The sequence below is a fragment of the Humulus lupulus genome, chromosome 6 (genome assembly GCF_963169125.1).
Source record: "Humulus lupulus chromosome 6, drHumLupu1.1, whole genome shotgun sequence".
Classification (NCBI taxonomy): domain Eukaryota; kingdom Viridiplantae; phylum Streptophyta; class Magnoliopsida; order Rosales; family Cannabaceae; genus Humulus; species Humulus lupulus.
This window is the reverse complement of record NC_084798.1, coordinates 5,526,034-5,551,216: the sequence shown is the minus strand read 5'-3', so window position 1 is coordinate 5,551,216 and position 25,183 is coordinate 5,526,034. Positions and strand designations below refer to the sequence as shown.

At 34.0% G+C, this 25,183-nt stretch overlaps 1 protein-coding gene across 1 annotated transcript; it reads right to left on the bottom strand.

The window, feature by feature from the left end:
* Window positions 1–196: 196 nt before the first annotated feature.
* LOC133781503 (calpain-type cysteine protease DEK1) lies at window positions 197–17,391 on the bottom strand. The gene is made up of 31 exons (XM_062220531.1): window positions 17,047–17,391; window positions 16,810–16,950; window positions 15,777–16,027; window positions 13,904–14,086; window positions 13,597–13,732; window positions 12,954–13,084; window positions 12,708–12,822; window positions 11,601–12,615; window positions 11,340–11,450; window positions 9,824–9,882; window positions 8,686–8,848; window positions 8,233–8,506; window positions 7,942–8,092; window positions 7,710–7,821; window positions 7,458–7,623; window positions 7,277–7,347; window positions 7,088–7,179; window positions 6,807–6,969; window positions 6,589–6,660; window positions 5,690–6,067; window positions 5,491–5,606; window positions 5,097–5,394; window positions 4,306–4,625; window positions 3,756–4,107; window positions 3,324–3,653; window positions 3,130–3,234; window positions 2,538–3,047; window positions 2,313–2,450; window positions 1,949–2,185; window positions 1,372–1,864; window positions 197–712 (listed from the first exon to the last, which is right to left on the bottom strand). The coding sequence occupies exons 2-30, from the start codon at window positions 16,932–16,934 to the stop codon at window positions 1,559–1,561; spliced, it is 6,480 nt and encodes a 2,159-aa protein (XP_062076515.1). The 5' UTR covers window positions 16,935–16,950; window positions 17,047–17,391; the 3' UTR covers window positions 197–712; window positions 1,372–1,558.
* Window positions 17,392–25,183: the final 7,792 nt, after the last annotated feature.

The following is a 25,183-nucleotide window of genomic DNA, read 5'->3' as shown; positions in this document are numbered from 1 at the left end:
CCAAAAAAAAACATTAAATTGTTGAAAGTCAAGAGAATCACATAGCTAAAGAGTGAATTTTTCACTGATTATTCAATTCAGTCTTACTCATTTCAATTAATTTTATACTTCTAGGCAGTCTTGACCAAAAATTGAGAGAAAGAATAACAATAATCTAGATCACTGGGGATGAAAAATCAAGAGGAAAAACCAAAGATGAAAAGGGGGATAAGAATAGTTTTACATTGAAGAAAATATGAAACATTTCTATTTGTACAGATGGTTATAATGATTCCAGAAGCACCTCAAAACCGCAGCTGAACCAAGAAACCACTACAGCTGCACTATCCCTCTTTTTACCTAAGAATTACAAATTATTCTCTATAGCTTTTTTTTTTTTTTGGCTCTCATTTACACAGTTACACCTATATTCATACAAAACCAATCTATATACAGTTACAAAGCCGCCAAGAACCCGATCCTTAGTCCAGCGAAAGCAAAGGATGATGTCGACATGATTGAGCGAGCTAGAGATACAGAACCATGAAGCCTGTAGTTTTCACAATCTGGAATTTGATGAAATCAACTTTGCCTAAAATTTAAGGCATTTGTGCTCGTTCGGTTTGGTACCGTTGTAGTTTGCCTAGAGTTTCAGCAGCAGATGAGTGGCAAACTCACCGGTCATTGTTGCCAATCCTTGCAGCTCGAGAGAATCGTTGTGGTAGTATACAGCCTGAGGAGGGAAGCACTAATTAGTTTATTGAATGGCACAGATAACAATATACACATTTTTTTCTTCAGAAATCAGATACCCCAAAGACAGAATTTTGATTTCGAACATCTAAAGCAAATCTGGCAGATAAAGGGTAGGGAGAACAAATATGCGTTGATCATCGAAAATCAGCTTCCTATACACTAATTATAAGGCTAAATACATGTCTAACTCAACGAAAATCTAAACCAAATCTGGCAGATAAAGGGTACTAGAGGGAGAACAAATTTGCGTTGATCAACGAAAATCAGCTTCCTATACACTAATTATAAGGCTAAATACATGTCTAACTCAACGAAAATCTAAACCAAATCTGGCAGATAAAGGGTACTAGAGGGAGAACAAATTTGCGTTGATCAACAAAAATCAGCTTCCTACACACTAATTATAAGGCTAAATACAAGTCTAACTCCATGAAAATCTAACGCAAATCTGGCAGATAAAGGGTGAGTTGATCAACGAAAATCAGCTTCCTAGACACTAATTGTGTGATGCATGGTGGTTTGTGTGTGTCAGATAAGAGGCAGAAAGTTGGTAAGTATTTTCATTATGAAAATTGCAAGAAAAATTTATACAGCTTATACAAGAAAGAATACTATGTTCAGAGGAAAAAAGATTACCTGATCATTAGGTGTATAAAATTTGCTGACTTTTTCGAAAAGTCTAACCATTCATTCCCTAGTGTGGCCAATCCAATGTAACGGGTCCCCGAGCGTTTATGGTCCATGAACAGCCCAAGCAATTCAAAGTTCGAGAGTGTACTCTCAGCACAAAGAAGAAAAACTGAAGAGCAATCCGCTCTATAAACTACAAGGGTTCCAGAGTTACTGATGCTTTGGTGAAAACAGAGAGAACAAATGGTGCTTCTTCTCCAGGATGTATAGTAGTAGGGACTATCGTGTAACCTTTAGGATCAGGCTCTAATACCATTTCGCAAGATATTTCTCGAGAGTTAACATAATCTGTGCCACCAACTGATTCGTGTAAGTAGATATTATAAGCAGCCCGACGACCACGCGTTTTGAGTATCCTCATTCCAATGTAAAACATCATTGAATCGTGACTGGATTGATAGTTTCTGAAACCGGCCACTGTCCTCGAGAAACTCACGCCCTAAACATATTATATCAAAAAGTTAAAAAAAATGAGTAGACAAATAAGAAAGTTATAAAAACAAAGGTTACTGACGAAGAATACCTGAGTCAACGTAATGAAAACATGAATTGGAAATGAAGCATCTGCACCAGTAGCCCGTAAACGAAACTGTGGATTTTGATGCCATGTATCATAATCCTGGCAGCCACCTGCACTATAACCTCGCCATTGACCATGAACGGAGTACCGCATCTCTGGTGGGTACACTCGACAGACATATATTGATCTAAAGTGAATCTGAAAATCTTGCCAAGACATCCAGAATATGCCATCTTTTGACTGTTTTAACAAAGTATGAAGTCAGGAACAAGAAATCAAATCAAATCTCATTGAAATGTAATATCAAGGATAACTACAAGTAACATGAAAATGCATTTCTTTTCTGGGAAAAGGGTCTGAAAACAACCTGTGGAACATGCTTAAGCTTATGCTTCATCCTATCAGTCCATTCTGGTGATGAGTCAGACCAAGGGCCATTCCATTCAACTTCATTTGCCCATGGATTTCGTATCTGAATAAGCTTGTGGCCATCCACCTCTTTTACCTGTACAACAAAAATGAACCTTTGTTCATAAATTTACAAGTAATAATAATCTTTTTGAAAAAAAAAAGCATTCTAACTCCAACTCACCTGGAGGAGAGAGTATGCATGCCCTTGCACAATGCCACTGGATGAGATATGCACGTCCGAACCTGTTGGACTACCAGCACCAAGTAGAAATCCTTCTTGTTTGAAACGCAACAATTGAGACCACAGTCTACCACTGGCAAGATCAATTTGGGCCTGTGCACTCCTCATGTCAATCTCCTCACCAGCACCCCCAGTAAGATCCACAAGAGCATCCTGAACTAGCCCACCTTCTAGAGCTTCATAGGAGCCATGCAATTTCGCATACGCCTTCTCCAGTAAGGAGACCCATAGTTCGTTTCCCTTCCTGCTAGTGGCAAATGCTGGCTTACCCGGCGATTCACATGGAATCCAATCATCAACAACAACAGGAACCCACTCGCCCTGAATACAGAAACGAACAGTGTAGATCCCTTCATCGTTGTACTCTGGAGTAATAATTACTTCTGATATTCGTGAAACTTCTGTTAAAACAGCAACAGCACTCAGAAACCAGCAATCACCCAATCGACCCTGTTTCAAACACAAATAAACCTATTATAGAAGAAGTTAAGCAAAGAAAAACTTCAGTGTCAAGTTGTAAAACAATCTGGACCTGACAAACATCAGAAGGATTGGCAACCCCATTAAATAAGCATGGCCGAGCATCAAGCCGGCTCTCCTTTGCTATATCAGCAGGCCTCATCCAATCAGAAACAACCTAGATAGCAAGCAAATACAAAAATTAGAGATTAAGAAAATAGATTCAAAGTACCAAAAAAGAAAAAGGAATATTTTTCATAAACATACCTGTAACTTTTGAGGGGGGTTGTCTGGATCTACAAATAATGATTGATCACTTGGAGGGAACTCCTGATCAGTAAAGTGCCTTTCGCCTCTTGCAGTAAGGGCCTCTTTGACAGCCAATTCAACTGAAAGCATGCGCTGATTGATCTCTTCTTGTGTTTCCATTCTAGGCTTCCTAAACCTTCTCGCAAAGGAATCTGGATGGACCATGTCAATCATCACACACTCACGATCAGACCTCCGTTTCCTCCCACTTGAATATTGTCCATCCCAATCAACATCATCCCTGTCATATAGGTCTACATCGGCCGGATCACTATCCCAGTCATCAACCTACATAAAACAAATCAAAATGAAGTTCAGTTACCCCCAACATTTCCACATAATCATGTTTATAGTCACGAAGATGTACGGACATAACAGGAGGGGTCGTACCCGAACCGGAGAATCGGCCCACTGCCAATTATCTTCTGGATAATCAGCCATACTGTATTCATCTGAACCTATGGCACCATGAAGAGCAGCAATCTCGTCTTCTGTTAAACACCTTCCCCATAAGAACACATCCATTATATGCATCTTAGACTCGGCTCCTTCACTATCTGACCTACCAAATGCATCCATATCGATAGGTGGTCTGACACCAATCCAAACTTCTGTCCCTTGTTCCCAAATACTATCACCAACATGTAATGGTAAAGCAGTTTGGTAGCCATCGAAACCGCCATCTAAATAGCAAGTCGCCTCCCCTGAATCTGCATCAATTGTCATTGTTACCATATGCCACCTGCAATGTATATTAATATAGCCTGGTTAGTGAACAAGAACTAGTATAGAGTGTGAAAGCATTATAGGTAGATGATTTCTCCGCAATAATGGCGATCTAAAAAGTAGAGCACAAACACCAGGTAACGAAAGAAAGAATACTCATGAATAACTGGACAAATTGGTTAAAATGGTTCTTAAGAAAGAAAAATGTAAGAACCTTCCATCCGCAATACTTGTTGCACTAATGCTCCATTCCTTAGCAACTGTGGTTTGTCTATCACCTTTGGTGATCAATCGAAGCCCAACTTGTCCAGCTTCAATACCTTGCTCAGAACCAGCCACCAAGATTTCCCAACAAATTTTCTGCTGAAATTCAGTGCCTAGAAGGCAAACAGGTCCAGACTCGGGTTGAATCATCACAGCAATTGAAAAACTAACTTTTTTAGTTTGACATATGCTGGGATCAATCGGACCGTAATGTCTCCCACTTATAGTTGGTTCATCATCAAGAACACAAACAGCATCCGCAATACCCGTCTGTCAATAAATACAATAACTTTTAGTGATTACCATTAACGTGGCCGAAAAAATACATAAAAAAAAAGATATAAACAAATAGACAATAAAAAGAGTTGCACACTATTGAAGAAACAGCATCGGGTCCACTTATCTATTCTTATCCTAGATGGAGGCAACATAAATACCACATACAAAATGAAAGGTAAGAGTGGAGATTATCATGCTCTTAGGGCCAAAAAAAATTGTTGGAGCTTATTTGTTCAGGTCAGTATTGAGATGGCTAATTAAGATTCAAACCCCATTGGACAGTATGTGGATGCGAGAAAGAAATAATGAGCTTTAATGCAACCACACCTTGTTTGATTTAAAACATGAAAATTTAAGCAATAGCACGCTAGAGAGGCTGATGTATAACTTACTAATTACAGAGTCTCAAGTGTCTAACACAGCTTAAACACTTTTATATAGTGATAATAATAATAAGCAAACCTGAAGGGCTCGACGAGCTAACTGAGTTGAACGTATCCTGCGAGCAATGCTAGAAACTCTCTCTCGAGCAAAAGAATCATCAAGAACAGAATCACCTCCTACAGCACGAACAGCAGCTGCCATGGCTGCTGCTTCCCTGCTTCCAGCATTAGGAATAGAGGATATGAGAGAAGCTTCTATCTCCTTCCATTTACGTTCTTCCTTCTCCAAGAGAGCCTTTCGTCTTTCTTTACCTCTACCCTCCTCTTCACGTCTTTGCATTAATAGTTCCTCTTCCATCTCTTTCTCTCTTATGTAACTGCAAATTGGTACATACAAGAGTATTTAGAAACTTACACAAGACACTGCACGGTCTCATACATCGTAAAAGAACGAGAATGAAGCAGAATTCAACCTCTCTTGAATAATCTCAAACTGCCTACGGTCCTCAGGCATCCATTTTTTTATTTTCTTGGCACTTAGGTCAGAAGACCCAATGCTTTCAAGGAAAAGTCTTAAGCGGACCTCATCCTGTAACAGATAATCACATAACCTGTTAACAAGAACACAACACTCCGCAACTTGGAACACAAGTGACGATAATTGCTAGTTACCTGCACTCGCTCTGCCTTTGCAGTCAAACCAAGTAAAAGAAGCAAATAGCCACCAAACTTATCCCACATATACACCCATTCAGTATCAATTGCTTCTTCCAAAGCCAAAATTCGTGCATGAGCACACATTTGTCTTCTGTGATCCACATCACTTAAGGGCTCAAAACGGAACCTCCTCCCAGATCTCATTTTGCAAAAGAATGACCCTGCAACTAATTCTTCGTTTCTCAACCGATCCCTCAATTTCATGACATCAGCTCTGGGAAGAACAAAATTCCCTGCCCTATCACGCGTAATAGTAGGGTCACCAACTAGGAGAGCAGCTGAGCTAGCCGACCTCTGGGGAGCTGAATATGTTCCGGATAAAGCATTTCTGGTCTGGATGGATAACAATGAAGTTTTCGTGTAAAATTCCAAACACAGCAAAACAGCACTATATCATACAAGCTACATTTTCCTTTTATGAGCATTTAAAGGTAAGTAAAAATATATACACATATTTACTTGCACATTAGAAAAGTTGAATGCTTGAATTCAAGTGTCAAAACTCAACATGTTCACATATATTCTGATGCATTCAGAATCAAGAAAATTTCTCCTGCCGTCGGGATATATGCTGTAATTCCATATCAAAATTCCATCTCACGCAAGTAAAAGGAAAAATACAAGAAAGATATGGATCTTGACAACGGTATTAGATACAATTCTTAACTGATGAAGACACTCTTATCCATCCTTTGGAAACATTAGCATCAAAATACCATAATTATAAAATTAAGGACCTTGAACTAAAGTTATGTGCACCACAACAAAATGCAAAGTAAGCGTGCACACACACAAGCACGAGAGAATAGTTTCTTCAACATGCAAGCTGGAGTATCTCACAACAGTATTCGTACCTTCGTGGCAGATCTAGCAATAGCTTGAATAACAGTTTCCTTGCTGAGAAAGTGAACGGCATCTTCCATCATCTAAAAATATAAAATAAAATGACATTTATTTTAACAAAGTTATTGAATTGTATAATATTTTTTTTACTAATAAAGGTGAACAACTGGTAATACATCCCACTTGATGAAATATTGAGCTTTGCAGATTGAGAATGATGTGAACAAACCTTGAGAGTCAAGCAGGGACGGGAAACAGCAAAACCAAAGGAAACAACAAGGGTAACTGCTGATACCGCAGCACCAGCAAATGGAGGATAAATTTTCAAACTGGCAACAACACCCCAGCCTTCGGTTGCCAATGCAATCCCATAGAGCATCAGAAATGCAACACTAAAAAGGAATTCAAGTGAGAACACATCAATAACTAATAATGTCACAGCATGTGTTGTCTATGGTGATATGATCAATCAGTAAGACAGCAATTACACTGGCTATCATCAAGACTAACCTGACATTCTTTCCGCAATCTGCATGAGAATCATAAACATATACAGGGAGAACTCGGGGAGAGTAAACTACAATAGGTGGTGAAAGAAGAACCTGCAAAGAAACAAAGAAAAGGGAGCAAAAAGAAATAAGAAATGAACCCAAAGTAATGACATTTAAAACATTATATAAAAATACAAAAGCAGCTTACAGTCAATGCTCTCCCAGCAAGAAGAAACAAGAAAGAAAAGTAACCAACAGACGCTCCCACAAATGGTCTCTCTGAAACGACAGCGATATCAGCATGTTTAGCAAAAACAAGCAAAATGTAATTTATGCAATATCCTTGCAAAACCCAGCAAACAAAAATAGATGACAAAACTAGTTTTTACCTCCAAACCATCCGACAATGAGTGCTGCCAGAGCCAAAAGGAAAGCAAGGAAACAAACAAAGAATGTCTGAGTCCTTGTCAAATAGAAATTGTTTGATGCCCAATGGTGGATAGCACTAATTGCTAGAACAATCATCAGAAGAACCAAAAGAAATGCCACACCAATCTGTTGCAAAATCAAAAAGGACGTCTTTAAAAAGGTAAACACCAGAAACCAAGGAAAATAAGGAGGGTCTGTAAGTTATTTCTCACCGTCCAAGGTTTAACTACTACTGTAACAGCCGATATTGCACCAAGTAGAAGAAGAAGACCAAGAGTAACAAATATATATACCACTCGAGAGAGTCTCCAATTATCATCTTTCCTAAAAGCAGATTAAAACAGTTTCCATGGAAAAATAATTATTTTCATAATGTCAAATGTCTAAAAGCAGCAAAATTTAACTGAAAACTACAGATACAAAAGGCAGAACAAGTTTGCTAACCATTTGTAAAATCCACAAGAAAGAGACAGTAGAGCTGGAATGCAGATCAAAGGAAGCAAAGCAGCAAGGAAATCAACCTTTGTTGGAACTTCATCATATCTAGACTTTATAACCTCCAAATAGGATACACCAGAAAATGCCACAAGTACAACTACAACGAAACCGGAAGTTAATAGCATACTTCAAAAATGCAATTAAAAATAAATATATATAAAAACCTCAAGAACTTGGCTTATAGCACATTTTATTTTAAAGGAAATGAATCGATATGATATCAAATTATATATTTACCTGTGAATATTCCAACACACACTGCAGAAGACAAGGAAAATCTGTATGTTGCAAACCACGAAACAATTGGCAGTACACCGGTAACCACCAAAGCAACTGCGGAAGCCATAGCCCAGCCAATATAAATAGATGATGCATACGGAGAGCTAAAGCCTTTCTGCTCACCAGTCAATCCCTTGTATGACAAATCATCTAAAGGCTTTGCTGAGACAATTCCACCAAGAGCAAATACAGATCCAGTGAACAGCACCATACACACAAAAAGAACAATACCCTGACAGAGACAAAAATGCATTTACCATTACAAGAAAAGTTGGATACCAAACACAAAGTTGATTGAAAAACAAAAGAAAAGAGGACACTTTATGAAGAAGTAAACACTCTTTTCGGCTTTGCATATACACATGCTTAAAACTCAATTGAAACATGGAAGTGGGAATACGAAATACTCACCTCTTTTGTTCCAGGGGATTGAGGGTTTCCTTCAGGATTGGCCCATCGTAATCGGGGAAACCAGAGCTGGTAGCCATTATGGATCCATATAGGAAAAGCAACAGAAAGGCATGCCACCATGAGAGGAACAGTCAAAGATAATCCAAGAAGAACTGATGATTTGCTGCCAAACAAGGACAAAGGTGTTTGTTCAATACCAGGTAAGTAAGCCACTATCATTGTGATGTCACACACTAAAATGGACCAAATATTTTTTTTACAAAATACATTTACAAGGACTTGAACTACACACCCAACAGCTTGAGCTAGCCTCAAAAGGCAAAAAAAAAACTGAGACGTTCAACTACATATTGGAAAATCACAGTGAAAATCCTTGTACAATGTCAAAAACTACACTTACACTCAATATTCCTCTCCACTTTCGACACCAGTTCATGAGAGAGTAAATAAAAACAATGATGACAGGAACAGGAAAAAAAGGCGCAATATAAAATTTAATTTTAGAATTTCAACATTCATGTCTATGAGTTATATTAGTTAATGAATACTGAAACACAGCTTAACAAACCTTTCTCTTTTAAGTAACCAGTTTATCCATAAAAATTAAAATATACAGCAACGAAACTAGTAAACAAGATGTGTCCACAGGCAGTGTAAACGAAGCACAACAATAACGAAATCTCCCCGCTATCCCTAAAGACTATACAAACAGAGATCTGAAGCATCATCCATGCAGCTTGGGTCAGGTGCACCCAACTAGATTATCTAACTCTATCCCTAAGTAAGACTCTTCTTCACAAGGATCTACGAAAATTCTCTTGTTTCTTTCTAGCCAAATCACCTCAACTATAACTGAACCCTGCATTCCACATAATCCTACTTTCCCACTTAAAAAAATATCGAATCCACTGTACAATGCAAAAATAGATGAGCAGAATTTCTCTGCTGTTTAGGAATTTTGAAAGGTAAATTTTACTTATTAAATGAAAATGAAAAAATCAGAAATAAATATTCTACTGGTTTAAATAGGAGAATAGTCAGCCTAATTTACCCATTTAAGTGACCTCAATACGTTAAGCAACAAAAAAAAGTGACCTCGGTATAAAGTACAATTTAATGATAAGTGAAGGGTACATACCTCAAAAACGAAAGCAGCAATCCAACACAGGTGCTAAGCAGCCAAGCAAGAAAGCCATACTGCAGAAACACAGAATTTTTGGAGTGCATGACAAAAAGCACAGTCAACTAAACGATTATGGAAGTCAATATTTCTACACAGAAAATTGAAAGAATAGAAAATTTTGAGTGCATAAATAGAATAAACAATAAGAAGATACAACCACCCCAGGTGTTGTAGCCAAACAATTTGAAATGAATGGCAAATTTATATACAATACGGAAGAACGATTTGAACGTTCTAGCCGAAGAACCAGTACACAAAGAGAAGAAAAAAGAAATGGTAGAAATGAATGGCAAGTTAGTCTAAAAATTCAGAAAAATATAGTTGTTTTCATGTTATTCTTTCACTTTTATTTTCCATATGAATATTTTTTTGAAAAAGAGAGGAAGACCACATGTACATGAGTGGTCTACTCACAATTTATTAATAACCTCACTTGTGGCAGAGGAATACCATGATTACAAAAACCAAAACATCACAAAACCGAAATAAAAAGAAAGTCCAAATACAATATGAATAACTCTTCAGAAACCTACTGAAGTTGGGGAATCCATTCATGATTGTCCCCCAGCGAAGATTGTGGAAAACTTAAGCTCCACCAAAAGTAAGTTTGTTTGATTGTTATCATTGGGGTGTCTAAACATTCATGATTTGCTTTAAAGGAGAAAACCCAAGCTGATCGGGTGGTGAGTAGTAATGGATAATATGAAGTTTTTCTCTTAATTTATGGAACAGAGTTTTGAGAGAATTTGAACTAGTGTGAGCTCTGCAAGAATGTTGCACCAAGCTCATGGGAATGGGACTAGAGTTTCCTTTCAATAAGAAGAGTCAAACTCTGGAACATAGCTAAGAGGGCATTATGCTGGTCTATATGGTTAATGACCAGAAAGAAATAAGAGAAAATTTAAAGATGTTGAAGACAATGTGGACTGTTTATGCCAAAATAAATTTAGACTGGCTCTTTGGCTAAGTGATGTAAAAGATTCTGTGAAGGATAGGAGCTTTTTTTTTTTTTTTTGTAACTTTATTTTTATTTTCTTATAGTCAGATTTCCTTTTCCACAATTGTTTATTTGTATTATTATCACTACTCATTAATACTATTTTCATTTTTATTAAAAACTAATGATTATATATTAAAATAATTATACATACAGGAACCTACTAAAAATAAGTGCCCAACTCTTTTAAAAAAAAAAGGAAGTGTCCAACAAAATATTCTAGACATTTTCTTTGGCTGTGTATTAAATTTTATTTAATCAAACTTATTTCATCCACTTCTGATTGATTTATTTAATTGTTCATTGTGTAGTTATTTTCAACTCAGAACCAACTTTTGAAATATTAGGGGTTTTTATTTTGTTAGCTTATTGGAGTAACTTTGTGTTGTCTGCATGCATAGTTATGTTTGTTGCAAATTAAATGCCCAAAACGGATATTCATTTAGCAAATTCAAGCCTAGAAGAGAAGCATACCTTGCGGGATTTCGAGGTCATAGCCATTTCTTCAGCTTGAAGTGAACGTAGAAAAGCCATTATTGAACAAACAACGAGAGACAGCAGTAGCACTGCAATCCCAAATTCAAACTACATACAACAAATTATGTAGATGAGCACACATGACAGACTGAGATCATATTTAAATCTGCTTATCCTATATGACTGAAGTACGCATAAAATCCACCAATGTCATTGCCACCTCATAAACAGTCATTAACAGAAATATAAATTACTTACCTGTTGGTGGGTGGCACTTATTATTTGGATCATCTTTGGGCGGAAAATTGCCACAAATACCGTTTCTAGGACAAACACAAAACTAAACAGAACCCATGCTCGCTCTGGAGTTCCTGCTACATGGTGCAAAACAAGCCTGGATAACTGAAGCCATTTTTCAAGCCCATGAAGCCTCAGCTCTTCTGACAGAGAAATTTGATTTGGTAATGCATTCTCAACACTATTGGAGTCAACGATTGTAATGTCAGTATTGTCACGATGATCTCTATCAGCGTCCAAACTACTCCTCTGAAGTAAAGCAAGAATAGTTGGATCCAAGCTCTTCTCCTTCAACATCATAACAAAGTTAGGATCCAAACCCTTATCCTGCAGTAGGTTAGCCAGTTCACGATCACCTTGTCTTGCTCTTCGCTTCAACATAGATGTGATCCTAGGGTCATTCAACCTTTCTTGCAAAGCCATAGCTAAATTTAAATCTAATGTTTGTTGGTTTGCGGAATTAGAAGTGCTAGATTCACAGCCTTGGCTTTCAAGACCACTGCTGGAACAAACCACCAAGGAATTATTGTGATCAAAGTTTTTTTCAGCAGAATATGTTCCTACTTCTGCTTCTTGAATTACCGAACGGCAAGAACTGCTACGCAATGCTAAACTTGGCCTTCCACTATCTATGCTCTTATCGCTATTAATGCCTTCACGGGAACTTGCAGTTCGACATAGAACATTCCAGTTGTTAGCATCTTGTGTTGTAGTCCTGTTGCTAGCTTCAATAACATTACCAAGAGGACCAGCTTCGACACTACTACTGCGTTTCATGCTAGAGCCACAACCTTCAGATGAGCTTGATGAACTGTTCTGTTCCTTCCTACGAAACCCCTCTCGAAGGCGAATAACAGTGCTCTGTAAGGCATCTCTCCTTGCAGCTAATGGGTTTGAAACTGAAAAATGACGAGAAACAGCAGCCCCCAATAGCACAGAAGCTACAACTGCGTAGCTAATGCAATGCCCCAAGTACCTAGCAAGAAAGAAAATCGGAAACAGCTTACAAAAAGTAAACCAAAACCAAGAGAGCATTTATTTGGAAAAATCTAACAGGCAATTACAAACCAGTAATGGACTCCAAAGCAAATGAGAAAAACACGTGAAGTGCCAGCAACAAATAGCGCCACAACACGACTTTGAAGAAGCTGGAAACCATACAAGCATGCTCCCATGTTCCAATCTGTAAAATTAACCTTATACGTAAGAATTTGGGTATGACTCTATGAACATCCTCACTTTTTTCTAACTCTTAATATTAGTGTTATGAAAAGTAAAAACAACTAGATAAAAAGTGAAAGCAATCCAACAAACCAAGAATAATAACAGCAGCTGATGTGGTAGCACCAAGCCAACGTGCTTCCTTCGCAGTCAGACCATATAAGATGGAATATACCAGAAGTACTACAAGTGAGCCAAGGTATAGCAGCCCAAGATGTGAAGCCCTAAACATCCATCACAAATTTAGGGAAGAAGATAAGAAACAAAGTTCCAAGAAAATCTTAGCCCAATAACAAAATGAATATCCAACTGTTTTTATAAGATACATTTACGAGGACTTGAACCCTGCATTGCTCACACTTACCCACCCAACCACTTGGACTAATCACACACACACACAGCAATTAGATCTTGAGCCACACAGACCCTACCTCTAATTTGGAGATAACATTAACTTAAACAAAAGTACAAAGATTTATACACAAATAAATAAATGCAATCAAAACTTATCAACTATGTCTTAAAATTAATAGGACCCATTGTCTTATCTGAACATGCAATATAAAAGCAACACAAGACTCATAATGAAGTAAGCTGTTACAGAGACAGACATACTTTTTCGACGATAAGTAAGAATTAAAAATGGTAGAGACCTTACTAAATAAATCTAGATCAACAAAAACACAATCGATCAGCAAAAATGATTATTGATATAAATAGTTATACTATGACTTGCCTGCTAGATTGTCGAGTATAAAGCTCATTAGGGTCTGGTGGTTCTGGTAAACAAGCCACAGGACCCACTTCTATACAATCGGAATAGGCAAATTTGTATGCCTTCCGTACATACTCATCCACATCTAAGCCGTTTCCTGTGCATACGGATAAAGACTTAAAAAAGGGGAAAAAAAACAAACAACTCTGAAAATAAAAAATGATAGCACATGATATGAACTAATAAACAGTAAGATTCAATTGCTACTGCTAAAGCAAAAAACATAGAAACAAATGACGAAAACTCCAGACAAGAGAACTGCATGTACCATTAAACACCATTCTACATATAAAGAGCATGTTAATTGCTAAGGCAATTGCTGATACACCAAAGAAGAAACCAGAAGGCGAATACTGCTGAGATGCCTTTGAACCAGCTGTAACATACACAGCACAAAGTTCGTACGCACAAAGAAGAGCAACAGCTAGAAGTAAAAGAACAGCAACAGCTCCTGTAGAAGTAAAATTCAGTGAAATGTGAGTGAAACTTTCTGAAGTCAGGTGGCCAGACATAAAATTAATATAATTTATCAAAAGCTTCATCACAATAATGTAACAGAGCTTTAACAGGGCCAATTAACCATTTAATATAATTTCCACCTGAATGGACCAGACACTGTTAACACATCACATTGATCAACCTTCATAGAGCATATCTCATTATTTAGCAATAATACCTCATATTATAACATTTCTCTACACTTTTCCTCCAGAAGACCAACAGAGAACATTTTCTTCAGCCCCAATAGCAGGGGCAACTAGTGAGCTAAGAATCCATAATTAACCTTCTTTTTATTTTCACTAGTAAGAAGATATTTGTATTAATCAAGAAAGAGAATACACAGCTACAGTACAGCTGTGCTCAACCTTAAATCCAATCTAAACAAAAATTTACCCAATGAAATAATTATAAATGCACTACAGACTCCCCACTCTCTCTTCTATTCCTCTTACACTTAAGACTTGCCATTTGAAAAACTATTGAAGTTTCTGAAAGGGTCTATTTTAAAAAAAAATAAGTTTCTGAAAGGGTCTAATTAAGGATAAGCTCTTTTATGCCCGTCTACTAAACCATACAAGACTGAAAAGGAACAAGAATAGAAGAAACTGGAGTATAAATGAATTCAAAAATGTCATTTCAAGAATTAGAGCAGAATAATATAATATTTAGCCTACTCGGAGTAACTGGTTTCATCTTTTGTCAACCTAAGCTTGTAGCATGTTTCAGTAACTGTTGAAAAATCATAACCTTGAATTTCCAGACAGTGCATAAAATGACAAAAGGAAAAAAAAAAGAAGTGAAAATAGTCCTATTAGCTAGAAAGCTAAAACTACCAACTGATTTCTTTTGAATCTAACTAGCCCTCTAGCATCCAGGAGATAACAAATATAGTACTAAGCTCCCAAAGCTCAAACAAGGCTACACCATAAATATGATGTCAATTTTCTTTTTTGTTGCATGATGATGAATCAAAGCCTAGTATTGACTAGAAGTGAGGACAAGCACACTCCACCAACGCAATAAAGATATCCATTCTCTTAACAAATCAGAGAAGGAAACCAGTCAAAGGGCTACCCAATGAAACTTGTAGGAAAATGATTTGCACACAAATTGAAAGGTTAAATCAAATTCAGCATCTACTCTCTCAGTTCACACAATTAGAGGAGAGGATGATCGAAAACATATTAAGTTCAGTCTATTTAAGCTGACTACAAAATTACACTACTCGACAAAACATACTTGTTATCAGGTTCAGATATCAGATAAAAAAAAATGTATTCTCTGCTTTTCCATGCTAAGGATAACTGCAACCCCTCACATCTGAAAACTTCTTATATTTCTTTACACCCCTCAAAGTTACATGAACACATTGACATTCATGCTTGCACAATTGGGATTCTTATAGTCATAACAAACCAAAATTTCAAGAAAGCATTGTTAATAGCAAGCAAAATGTTTCGTAGAAGAACTAAATATAAATGCCTACAAACTATAATTATGAAGTCAAATGATTAAGACCAACTTATTTCTAGGCACCAGATACTTTTTTTAAAAAACAAAATCTTAGCCTTTATTAATGATGTTGAAATAGTAATGTTGTCACATAGAGAAATATAAATAAATTTCAATGAAATACGTACTTGAGCTTTGCCATTGTGTTCTCCACCAAAGCATAATTGAATAAAAAGCCAACAATAGAGCAGTTCCAGCCATTATTACAGCCAGACCGATTATATCTCGACCCAATATTATAATCAGCCAGCTTCCCCATATGATAAGAACCACAATCGGAGAAATAACAACTGTCCATGCGGAGAGAGACAGGAAACCGCATAATATATTTAACTGTGGTCCTTGCAAGATGTTCGGCCATTTTCTGGCAAAGATCCAACTGAAAGAAAAGAAGACAAACACAGTATCGTAACACAACTCTTAAAGAACACAAAGAAGGTTTTCCAAGTCTTATTCTTTTCATCTACATAAATAGAAAGTACATAACCAGCATATATCATATCATCATATCTAACCATATTACTTAGTTAAGAAAAGAAAAAACAACTTTCTTCAATTAAGGTGTCTGTCAATTTAGTATATATCCTTGTTAACACTTGACCAGGAAGAAACTTGAGCCAAAGAACCTTTCCAATTTAATGCATTTAAGCTAAACAGAGTTTTCATGGTATTACTGCCCATCAACTAAAGGGAATAGATTTAATGCATCTCTAGACAAGACAGGTTCTGTTATCTGAGCTTCTAAACATCATCATGGAAAATCAAAAGGTTTCAATTACATAATTCAAAAGAAGAATCTTTAAGATGCAAAAAGAGTAAAGATGGTGATAGAGGGTCATCAAGTTGCTTGCTAGTTCTGAATCAAAAACACTAATGCAAAATAAATCATAATGCCAATGTCCGCCAACTCCAACCTTACACTGACATAATCAAATCAAATCCAATCCAATGAACTCTTTGGCCTAAGAAAATAAAGTAAGAGTAACTACAAAAGAAGAAGCTTTAAGAAGCAAAGAGAATAAATATGGTTATACAGGGTCATCAACTTGCTTGTTTGCTAGTTCTGAATTAAAAACACTAATGCAAAATAAATCATAATCAAATCCAATCCAATCAACACTTTGGCTTGCAACACTAAAAAAACAAAGTGAATTCAGCTACCTGTAAATCCTCCATGGTCTCCAATTCACTGCCCATAATATAGAAAACGAAGCCGAACCCAAAAAAGAGAAAATGGTCCCCGAAATCACACACGCCAAAAGCAGGCGATGCTCATCACCTTCCATAGCCCAGCTCTCTCCCCTGCTCCACCACATGCATCAAAATCAATAACCAAAAAAAAACAAAATTTGGGGCAAAATCACAAAATAAAAAGAGGGGTTACTTTTTTTTCCTCACCTCCTATAGCTCAAAATCCAGATATCGCAACAGCATGATGCGCAATTCAGCAGAAATGGGCCATTTTGAAATGGGATTTTTTTTTCTCCCAGTGAGTCTAGACCACTAGGGTTTTCAGCTGAATTTTGAGCTGATGAGCATGGAAATGAAGTGTGAAAACGATAATAAAATTAATAAATTGGCAAAAAGTGAAATTGGACAAAAGAAAAAAAGCTAAGTTCTTGGAGTCAAAAAAGAGAAGATGCTGAAGAAGATGAGAGAAATTAGGGTTTGTTTGGCTATGGTGAAAAACTTTATCTTTCTCTGAGCTTCTTCTCTCACAGATTTTGTTTCACAGAGAAACAAAAGTGAAAAATGGGTAAAGATTAAAACCCTACTACTACTACTACAGTACTACTGCTCTCTCTTTTGTCTGTGAACTGTTAAAAAAAAAAAATTCAATTTTTATTTTGTTTGATAATAAAAAAAATAAAAAAGAACACTTTTTTTCAGAGAAAGAGGGCTTTTTTTATTTAAATTCAGTTAAAAATAATATTTTTATTTTTGGGGACAAAAATTCAGGGAGTGGGTATAAAATAACAGCTAAATCTCCGTGGATTTGTCTTTGTAGCGGCGCGTGTGTGGAACGCGCTAGGTTGTGTGAGAAGAAGGGTATTTTTGTAATTTCAGGTATGGTAGGTGAGATCAACTGGTTTATAAAAGAGAGTGGGACTGAAAAAAAATAGATTTTGTTTTTTATATTTTTTTTAAAAAAGGAAGTATTTTTTAAGGTTTTTTTATTTTGAAATTGTTATTTTAATTTTGTTGTATATCTAAATATAATATATATATATATGTGTGTGTGTATAAGAGTCAAAGTGGTTGTAAAAAAGAAGTGATATATTGAATTAGTAGGTGAGGAATTATGTCTCATTGTCTGTCCATACCAAATTATTTGTTTAATTAGGTTAAAAATTAAATAATTATAAAGATTGGGATGTGATGAGTTTTTTAGTCTATTGGGAATTGACTTTATTAGTAAACCCAAAAAAAAAAAAAAAATTAAAATTAAAAAAAATATTAAGACAAAGGGCAATGATATAATGGAATTGTTTTAGCCATTTTTTTTCAACCAAACCTTTGCTTAATATCAAAACACCAATTGATATGATTTTGATAGATGAATGTGACTATAGTGTTGAAAAAAATCAAAATTAAAAAAAAACATTTATAATTTTGAGAATATATGTGTTTTAATGTGATAATCACACTAATAATAGTGAAGTATTATAAAATTTATCACTTGTTAATTTAATGAGACATACTCATTTATTAATGGTGAGACATTATTTAATTTGTCACTTGAAAAGTCCTTGAAATAAATATTAAAAAACACTACTATTTATGTAAAATATTTATATTAAAGTACTTTTAACTTTTTATCCCAAAATATTAAATTCAAAAGGAATCTCATTGGCAAAAGGAAAAGGAAATATATTGTGATTATTACCATTAGGGGAAAGATTTAGAACAAATGAAGTAATCATTTATGTCTCAAATTCTCTTTGAGTCTCATATGGATTATAATTATTATTATTATTATTAATTTAATCCAAAAAAGTTCAATTATGGAAAGTAAAATTGATTTATATTTAATGATTACAAAAAAATACATACAGTTTTGATAATGTAATACTTTTAAACATTTTCTAATGAATAAAATAAAACAAGGTGATAGGAAAGCTCAATAAAAATAGTGAAAAAAATTAATATTATTGTATAATATATATTGTCACATCTAGATATTACTAGTTTTTAAATTTTATAATCATATAATAAAGCTTTTATCATTATATATATTTTTTAGCCAAATTTTCTTGTAAACTAAAAAAAAAATACCATTCCTGTTGAATACATATTTATTGATAACCATTAATAATTAATATTTAAAGTGCTATTTCAAATGAAAAAAAAAATGACAAGTATTTGTTGATATTACATAGTAAATATATAGTATTTTTGTTGTCACATATTATTATTATTGATATGTTTTCTATTTTCTTGGTATTTTAATCTTAATTTTTTGAAGTAAAAAGTTTTCATTAAAATATCTAACCTTTTCAATTATATATATATATATATTTTGTGTAAAAAAATGTAAAGATGATGATAACAAATTATATTATAGGAAAATTGGTTAAGAAAAAATATATGATAACACAATAGAGTTATAGAAGTTTTTTACATTAATCCCTTAATCACTTAATGTAACGGTTCTATTGTATTAAAAATTAATTAGTTGTGTAATTTATTAATTAGTAATAAGAAACTCGTGATATTGAACGATAAATTAATTAATACAAACGTGATATATATAAATTAGATTTTTTTAATGTGTGCTAAAAAATACAATTTTATTATTTCTTTATATTTAATGAGAACATTTATGCTAATTTATCAAAATAATATATTTTGTAATAACTAATTAAAAAAGAGTGAGAAGAGAAAATAGAGAAGTGCCAATAATCATTCTCTAAAAATAATTTTCAAGTGTTTAGCAAGAATTTTCTTCTTTTCTAAATTCCTTAATTATTGTATTGTATTTATTTAGAACTGTTATTAAGTGGTTAGTATTTAATATTGTGTTTATTTATTAGCATAATTATATGATCGAGTTTGCTATTATAGTCTCACTATATATGTGTATACATCGGAATGAAACAAACTTGGAACTAATGATTATTTATTAATTCATGGAATGACAACACTTTATAACTTATATTAATATATTTAGTCCAAATAAATAAAGTGACAACATTATCTATGTAATTTGTTAAGGAAAAAAATGTTAGTTACTTAAAAGTAAATTAATTTATTTTTTGAAAAATATCAGTTTGATCCATGTGTTTTTCTCAAATACGCGATCGGTCCTTGTGTTTTATTAAATGACAATTTAGACTGTGTTTACAAAAATGATCAAAATAGTATCATAAACTCGATTTTGGTAAAAATATTTTCAAATACCATTTTGACCGCTATATTTTTTCTAATTACTCAATCGGCCTCTGTGTTTTATTGAATGACAATTTGAATCATGTGTTTTATAAAATAGGACAAAATAGTACTCTAGATCCGATTTTTGTTAAAATATTTTCAATTATAAGATTGATTCTTTAGTCATTGGAGATGCGATGTGTTCACAATAGCAGAGAAGGTGATCAATGAGCTGAGAATGAAATATTATATTTGAAAATATTTTGACCAAAGTCGAGTTTATGGTACTATTTTGATTCGTTTTGCAAAACACAGGTTTAAATTGTCATTTAACAAAACACAAGAATCAATCGAGTATTTGGGCAAAACAGCTGGGCCAAACTGATATTTTCTCTAAATTTATAGATATATATTTATATAGTTCAACACCGTGTAAATGTAAATTTATGAGAAATTAGTAATAACAAAACTAAATCATGCTTTAAATTTGTTACACCTAAATTTCGAAGATAAAATAAATAGTCTCGAAATGTTGGCTCGTAAAGAGTAAGCTCAAGATTAATAAGTGTTAACAGTATACTTATACAAATTGTCACGTGGCTCTATATCTCCCATCAGTGTTCGAGCATGAGTTGCAAGCTCAGAGGTATTAATATTTTCTGAGGGATGAGCTCGACAGACTTAGCGAGTGAGGAAGAGGCGACAACTGGAATGCGAGCTCGAAGACATGAGTGATCTCCAAAGCGCGTTGAAGTAATGTTCAAGCTCAATGATGCGTTTACCACACAGAAAAGCGGTTAGGAAATCCCTATTCATTTTGGATTAATATAGATCATGTGTCAAATTCCTAATTTTATGGGATCTTTATTTAAAAGGTTGTATTATTATTATTGTTCAAATATTTATTTGAATTTGAATATATGTTGTAACTTTCCTAAATTAAGGAAATATATTATTGTAACCAGGTCTATAAATAGCATGGATTTGGTCATTTGTACTCATGCACAATTTTGGTACTGGGAAAGACTGCAAAATTGCTTTCACTTGAAGCTTTCGCACAGAGTTCATAATAACAGTGTCTGTGGACGTAGGCAGATTACAAACTACTGAATCACGTTAAAAATCTTTATATTTTCTTTTATTCCTAATCAATTGTTTATTTCTCTACATAATTAAGTTGACGAAAAATGGCGTCAACAAAATTGATACATAGAAGTGTTCTTTTTTTATTACTAGGTGGGGCATGTGGGTGAAAAAATTAGGTTTTTTCATAATTAATATCTAAACTTTAATTTTAGTTAGATAATTTTTTATTAAATTAATTAAAATATCATTTGATTGTAATAAAAAATAGTTGCATTTTTTATACATATAAAATTAAAGAAAACTTAAATAACTAAAAAAATACATTATTTTCTAAAAAAATCATATAATAAGGTTGAGAAAATAATTAAATTAAATAAGTATCTATCAATATTAAAAGTAAAATTAAAACTTTTCAAAAATATTTATAGCTTAGATCTAGAATATAAAATATTAAATTAGGTGAAAATATTACATTTTAGCACAATATAATATTGATGGAAAAAGGAATAGAATACTTAAAATTGATTAAAATCAAATCATTCTAATAACTTCAACAAAAAAGTTTTAACTTTTAAATTTGAAACAAAATAAAAAATATACAATTCATTTATAAAAAAAACTATAAATCTCTTTAAATAAATATGGAGCGTCTCATAATTTTACTTGGTTAGATATTGTTATCTTACGCTGTAGTATTTTAGTTTTCGCGGATATTAGTTCAAAGCCGGGAATTAGTTAGAAACTTATAGAACTAGTTATGGATTTTATAAGTTTAGCCTATAGTTTAGAAATATTAATTTTATCATAAGATTTGATTAATGTAGATGGTCCTATAAATGTTATTTATTATAACTTAATGTTTAGATAGAATCATTAAGAATGTGACATTTGTCACATGTATGTTTATTAATGATTTGAGGATTTTAGATGAATAAAATAATCAAGGATAAGCCTAGGAAGTCTAGAACCTTCCCTCAGATGCTAGGATCTCGTATTACTCAGTCAAAGTGGTTTAAACAGCTTTTAAGTGTGCTTAAAATGTGCAAAAACATGGTTTAGTGCATCAGTGTAAGCCAATATATCGCAGCTATAGGGGGTGATATATCACCTATGTTATTACGGAAAAACTCGTCGACTTTGCATGAACGAAACCACGGATCCTCGGGAATACAGTGCAGGTGATATATTGCCTATAGGGGTGATATATCACCTTCAGTAGCTATTTTTGAAAATCTGTGGAATCCAAAGCTAGAAACAATCCTCAACAGCTTGGACTTGTTCTAGAACGATTTTGACCGAGTTCTGGGAATTTTTTGAGCAGAAAATGTAATTTTTATTCATTTAATTATTCATTTTAATTTGAGTTAGTTTCACTCCTTGAACTCTATAAATAGGACCATTCACTCAGCCATTTTCATCATATTTCAAACACTTTTCAAAGCCTTCAAGCTGCTATTTTCGTTCAAGAGATAAATACTAAGGTTTTGGGGTTTAAGCTTTCAAATCTAAGCTTTTATAAACACTTGTAAAGTAAGCTATGGTGTGATTTCGGTGTTTGAGGTATAGATCAAAACTCTAATCTATCTAAGGTACTCTTAAATCTCCAAGTCTAGTCCATTTCTATTCTTCTTATTCTTTTCTTTTAGTTCAGTCCTAATTCGTTATAATGACTTTTGATTAGGTGTCCGATCTCTTTGAAACTTAAGGTTTTTGGTAAGTTTTTATTATGATGGTTTAGATCTTCTCTTCATCTTCTTTTCTCTAGGGAACTTATGGTTTTTTTTAATGTTTGGTTTTAGGAATTTTCGATCCCGCACTTGTCTCAAATATCTCGATTTTGGTAAGGAAAATTAGGTAGTTTAGTTTATGACATAGTTTATGACATAGTTTATGTTTTGTTTGACCTAATATTTCAAGTACAGTAAAGGGATAAGTGTGGTTGGACCTAAGGTGTCCAATGATTTATGACGGACTAAGGTCTGGTACCAAATTTGTATGATAGACCTAAGTTGATGTCCGGTAGACTCAATTGCCAAACTTGTATGACAGACTTATGTTTAGGGCTTAATTGTCACCCATGTGTAAGCACTTATCTTTTTATTATGTCTGTCTTGTTATTATGACCTATGACTATGACCTATAATTATGACATCTTATGACCTTTAGTTAAGATCTAGATTATGTGTATGTTTTAGGGTATTATGAACTTCTGTATGATTCATGATATGTCTGTTATGATTACTTGTAATATGACTTTTGGTTGTATTTTCCTTACTGGGCTTAGAAGCTCACTCCTTATGATGTTTATGGCAGATAATTGAGGTTAGAATGGGCGATGGCGAGTGAGACCTATGAGTTTAGTGATGTATTCGTGGGAACCATATAATCAAAGAATGATCAACGGGCCTATGATTTTAGTTTCAAAGCATTTCTTTTTGTATCTTTATTTTTAAACGTTTGAATGTTGCTCTTTAATTTTGTTACAAACCTTATTTTATTTTTGTAAAGACATGAGATCCATTTTCTTATTATGATTTTCTTAAATAAATGAGCAATATTTATGTTTATGATCCAACACTGTATTCTCGATAATATTATGAGAAATTAAGGTGTTACAAGTAGTACCAGAGCCCCGATTATATTGGTCTTGAACGTTCTCTCGGAATACACACGACAACTTTAAAGGACAAACTCGCTACCAAGTAAGTATACTCATTTTTCGAAATATGTTTGTAATGTTTCTCTTGTGTTATTTTCAGAATTTAGCTCAATGGACCCAAGTGTTGTTAGAAAAGTTAAGGCAATAAGAAGAATACCCGACCCTGATTGTGATAATGAGTTCAAAAAGGTGTTTCTTAGAGTTAACCGAATTCACAAGGAAATATAAAAGATTATTGGTAGTCAAACAACCCTGTTAAAATCACATGAGAAGTTCATAGTTCTCATGCATTAAGCCAAATCACATGAAGATAAATACGACATATTTATGAATAAGTTAGCATGAAATTTTAGAATATTCAAAGATGTCATATTACCAAATGGAGAAATAGAATAAAAGGTAAGACATAATATTTATTGGGTTATTTCTAGAATGATAAGATGTTAGAATATATAAAAGTATAAAAATAATTAAAATAAATAGTTAATAGATGTGGGACAAATGATACTTTTATATTAAGGCATAATTTAAGGAGAAATGATATAATTAAATTAATTCATATATAATTCTATATATAACTATTAAAAGAGTGAGTGAATTTATAAATTTTTGGTTAAGTTATTTTGTCTTGTAGTGTGGTCAATAGATAGAATTAATTTAATTATTATAATAGTTATTTTTGGTTAACTATTATAACTTGACCACATTACAAGACAAAATAACTTAACAAAAAAAATTTAAATTTAGTTTAAATAAAATACAGAAAAAAAAATTTGACCATTTCAGTTTAAATAAAATATAACAAAAATTATACTTAGAGTCGAGCTTTGCATGAGGACTTGTTGTGGCCACAACCACCGCATCTACTGCACTTACGCATTTTCACATATTTTTCCCCGCGGGATGGCCAACGGTTTGTCCTTGGTCTTCCTAACTTTGGCTTCTTTGAACACCAACTTGTTGTTTCTCTACGGGTACACCAACTACCATATTCTTAATGTAATCTGGAACTATCCAATCATCTTCGTTCAAAGTTGGGTAAATGATTTCTTTGTACGAATTTCTCCATGACTCAATGGTGTACAACGATGAACACAAAATGTAAAGGTTCACCCCACGCTCTATAGCTACTGCAGCTGCATGAGGACAAGGTATGCCTATGAGCTGGAATACCCCACATGAGCATGATTTCATCATCAAATTAACCTCAACATCACTGTCTGCACCAGTTACATGAAACTCGAATTGGCCAAGGGCATAGAATTCATGAACCTTCGTTTGTCAGCATTGTTTGATACATCTGCCTCCATCAGGGTGGATAATTTGGTGGTAGTCTTCTCTGTCACACTACGTCGTTCAGAAAACCAAGATTGTAGTGTGAATCGAATGAATTCCAAAAAATTGTAGTTGGAAAGGTTC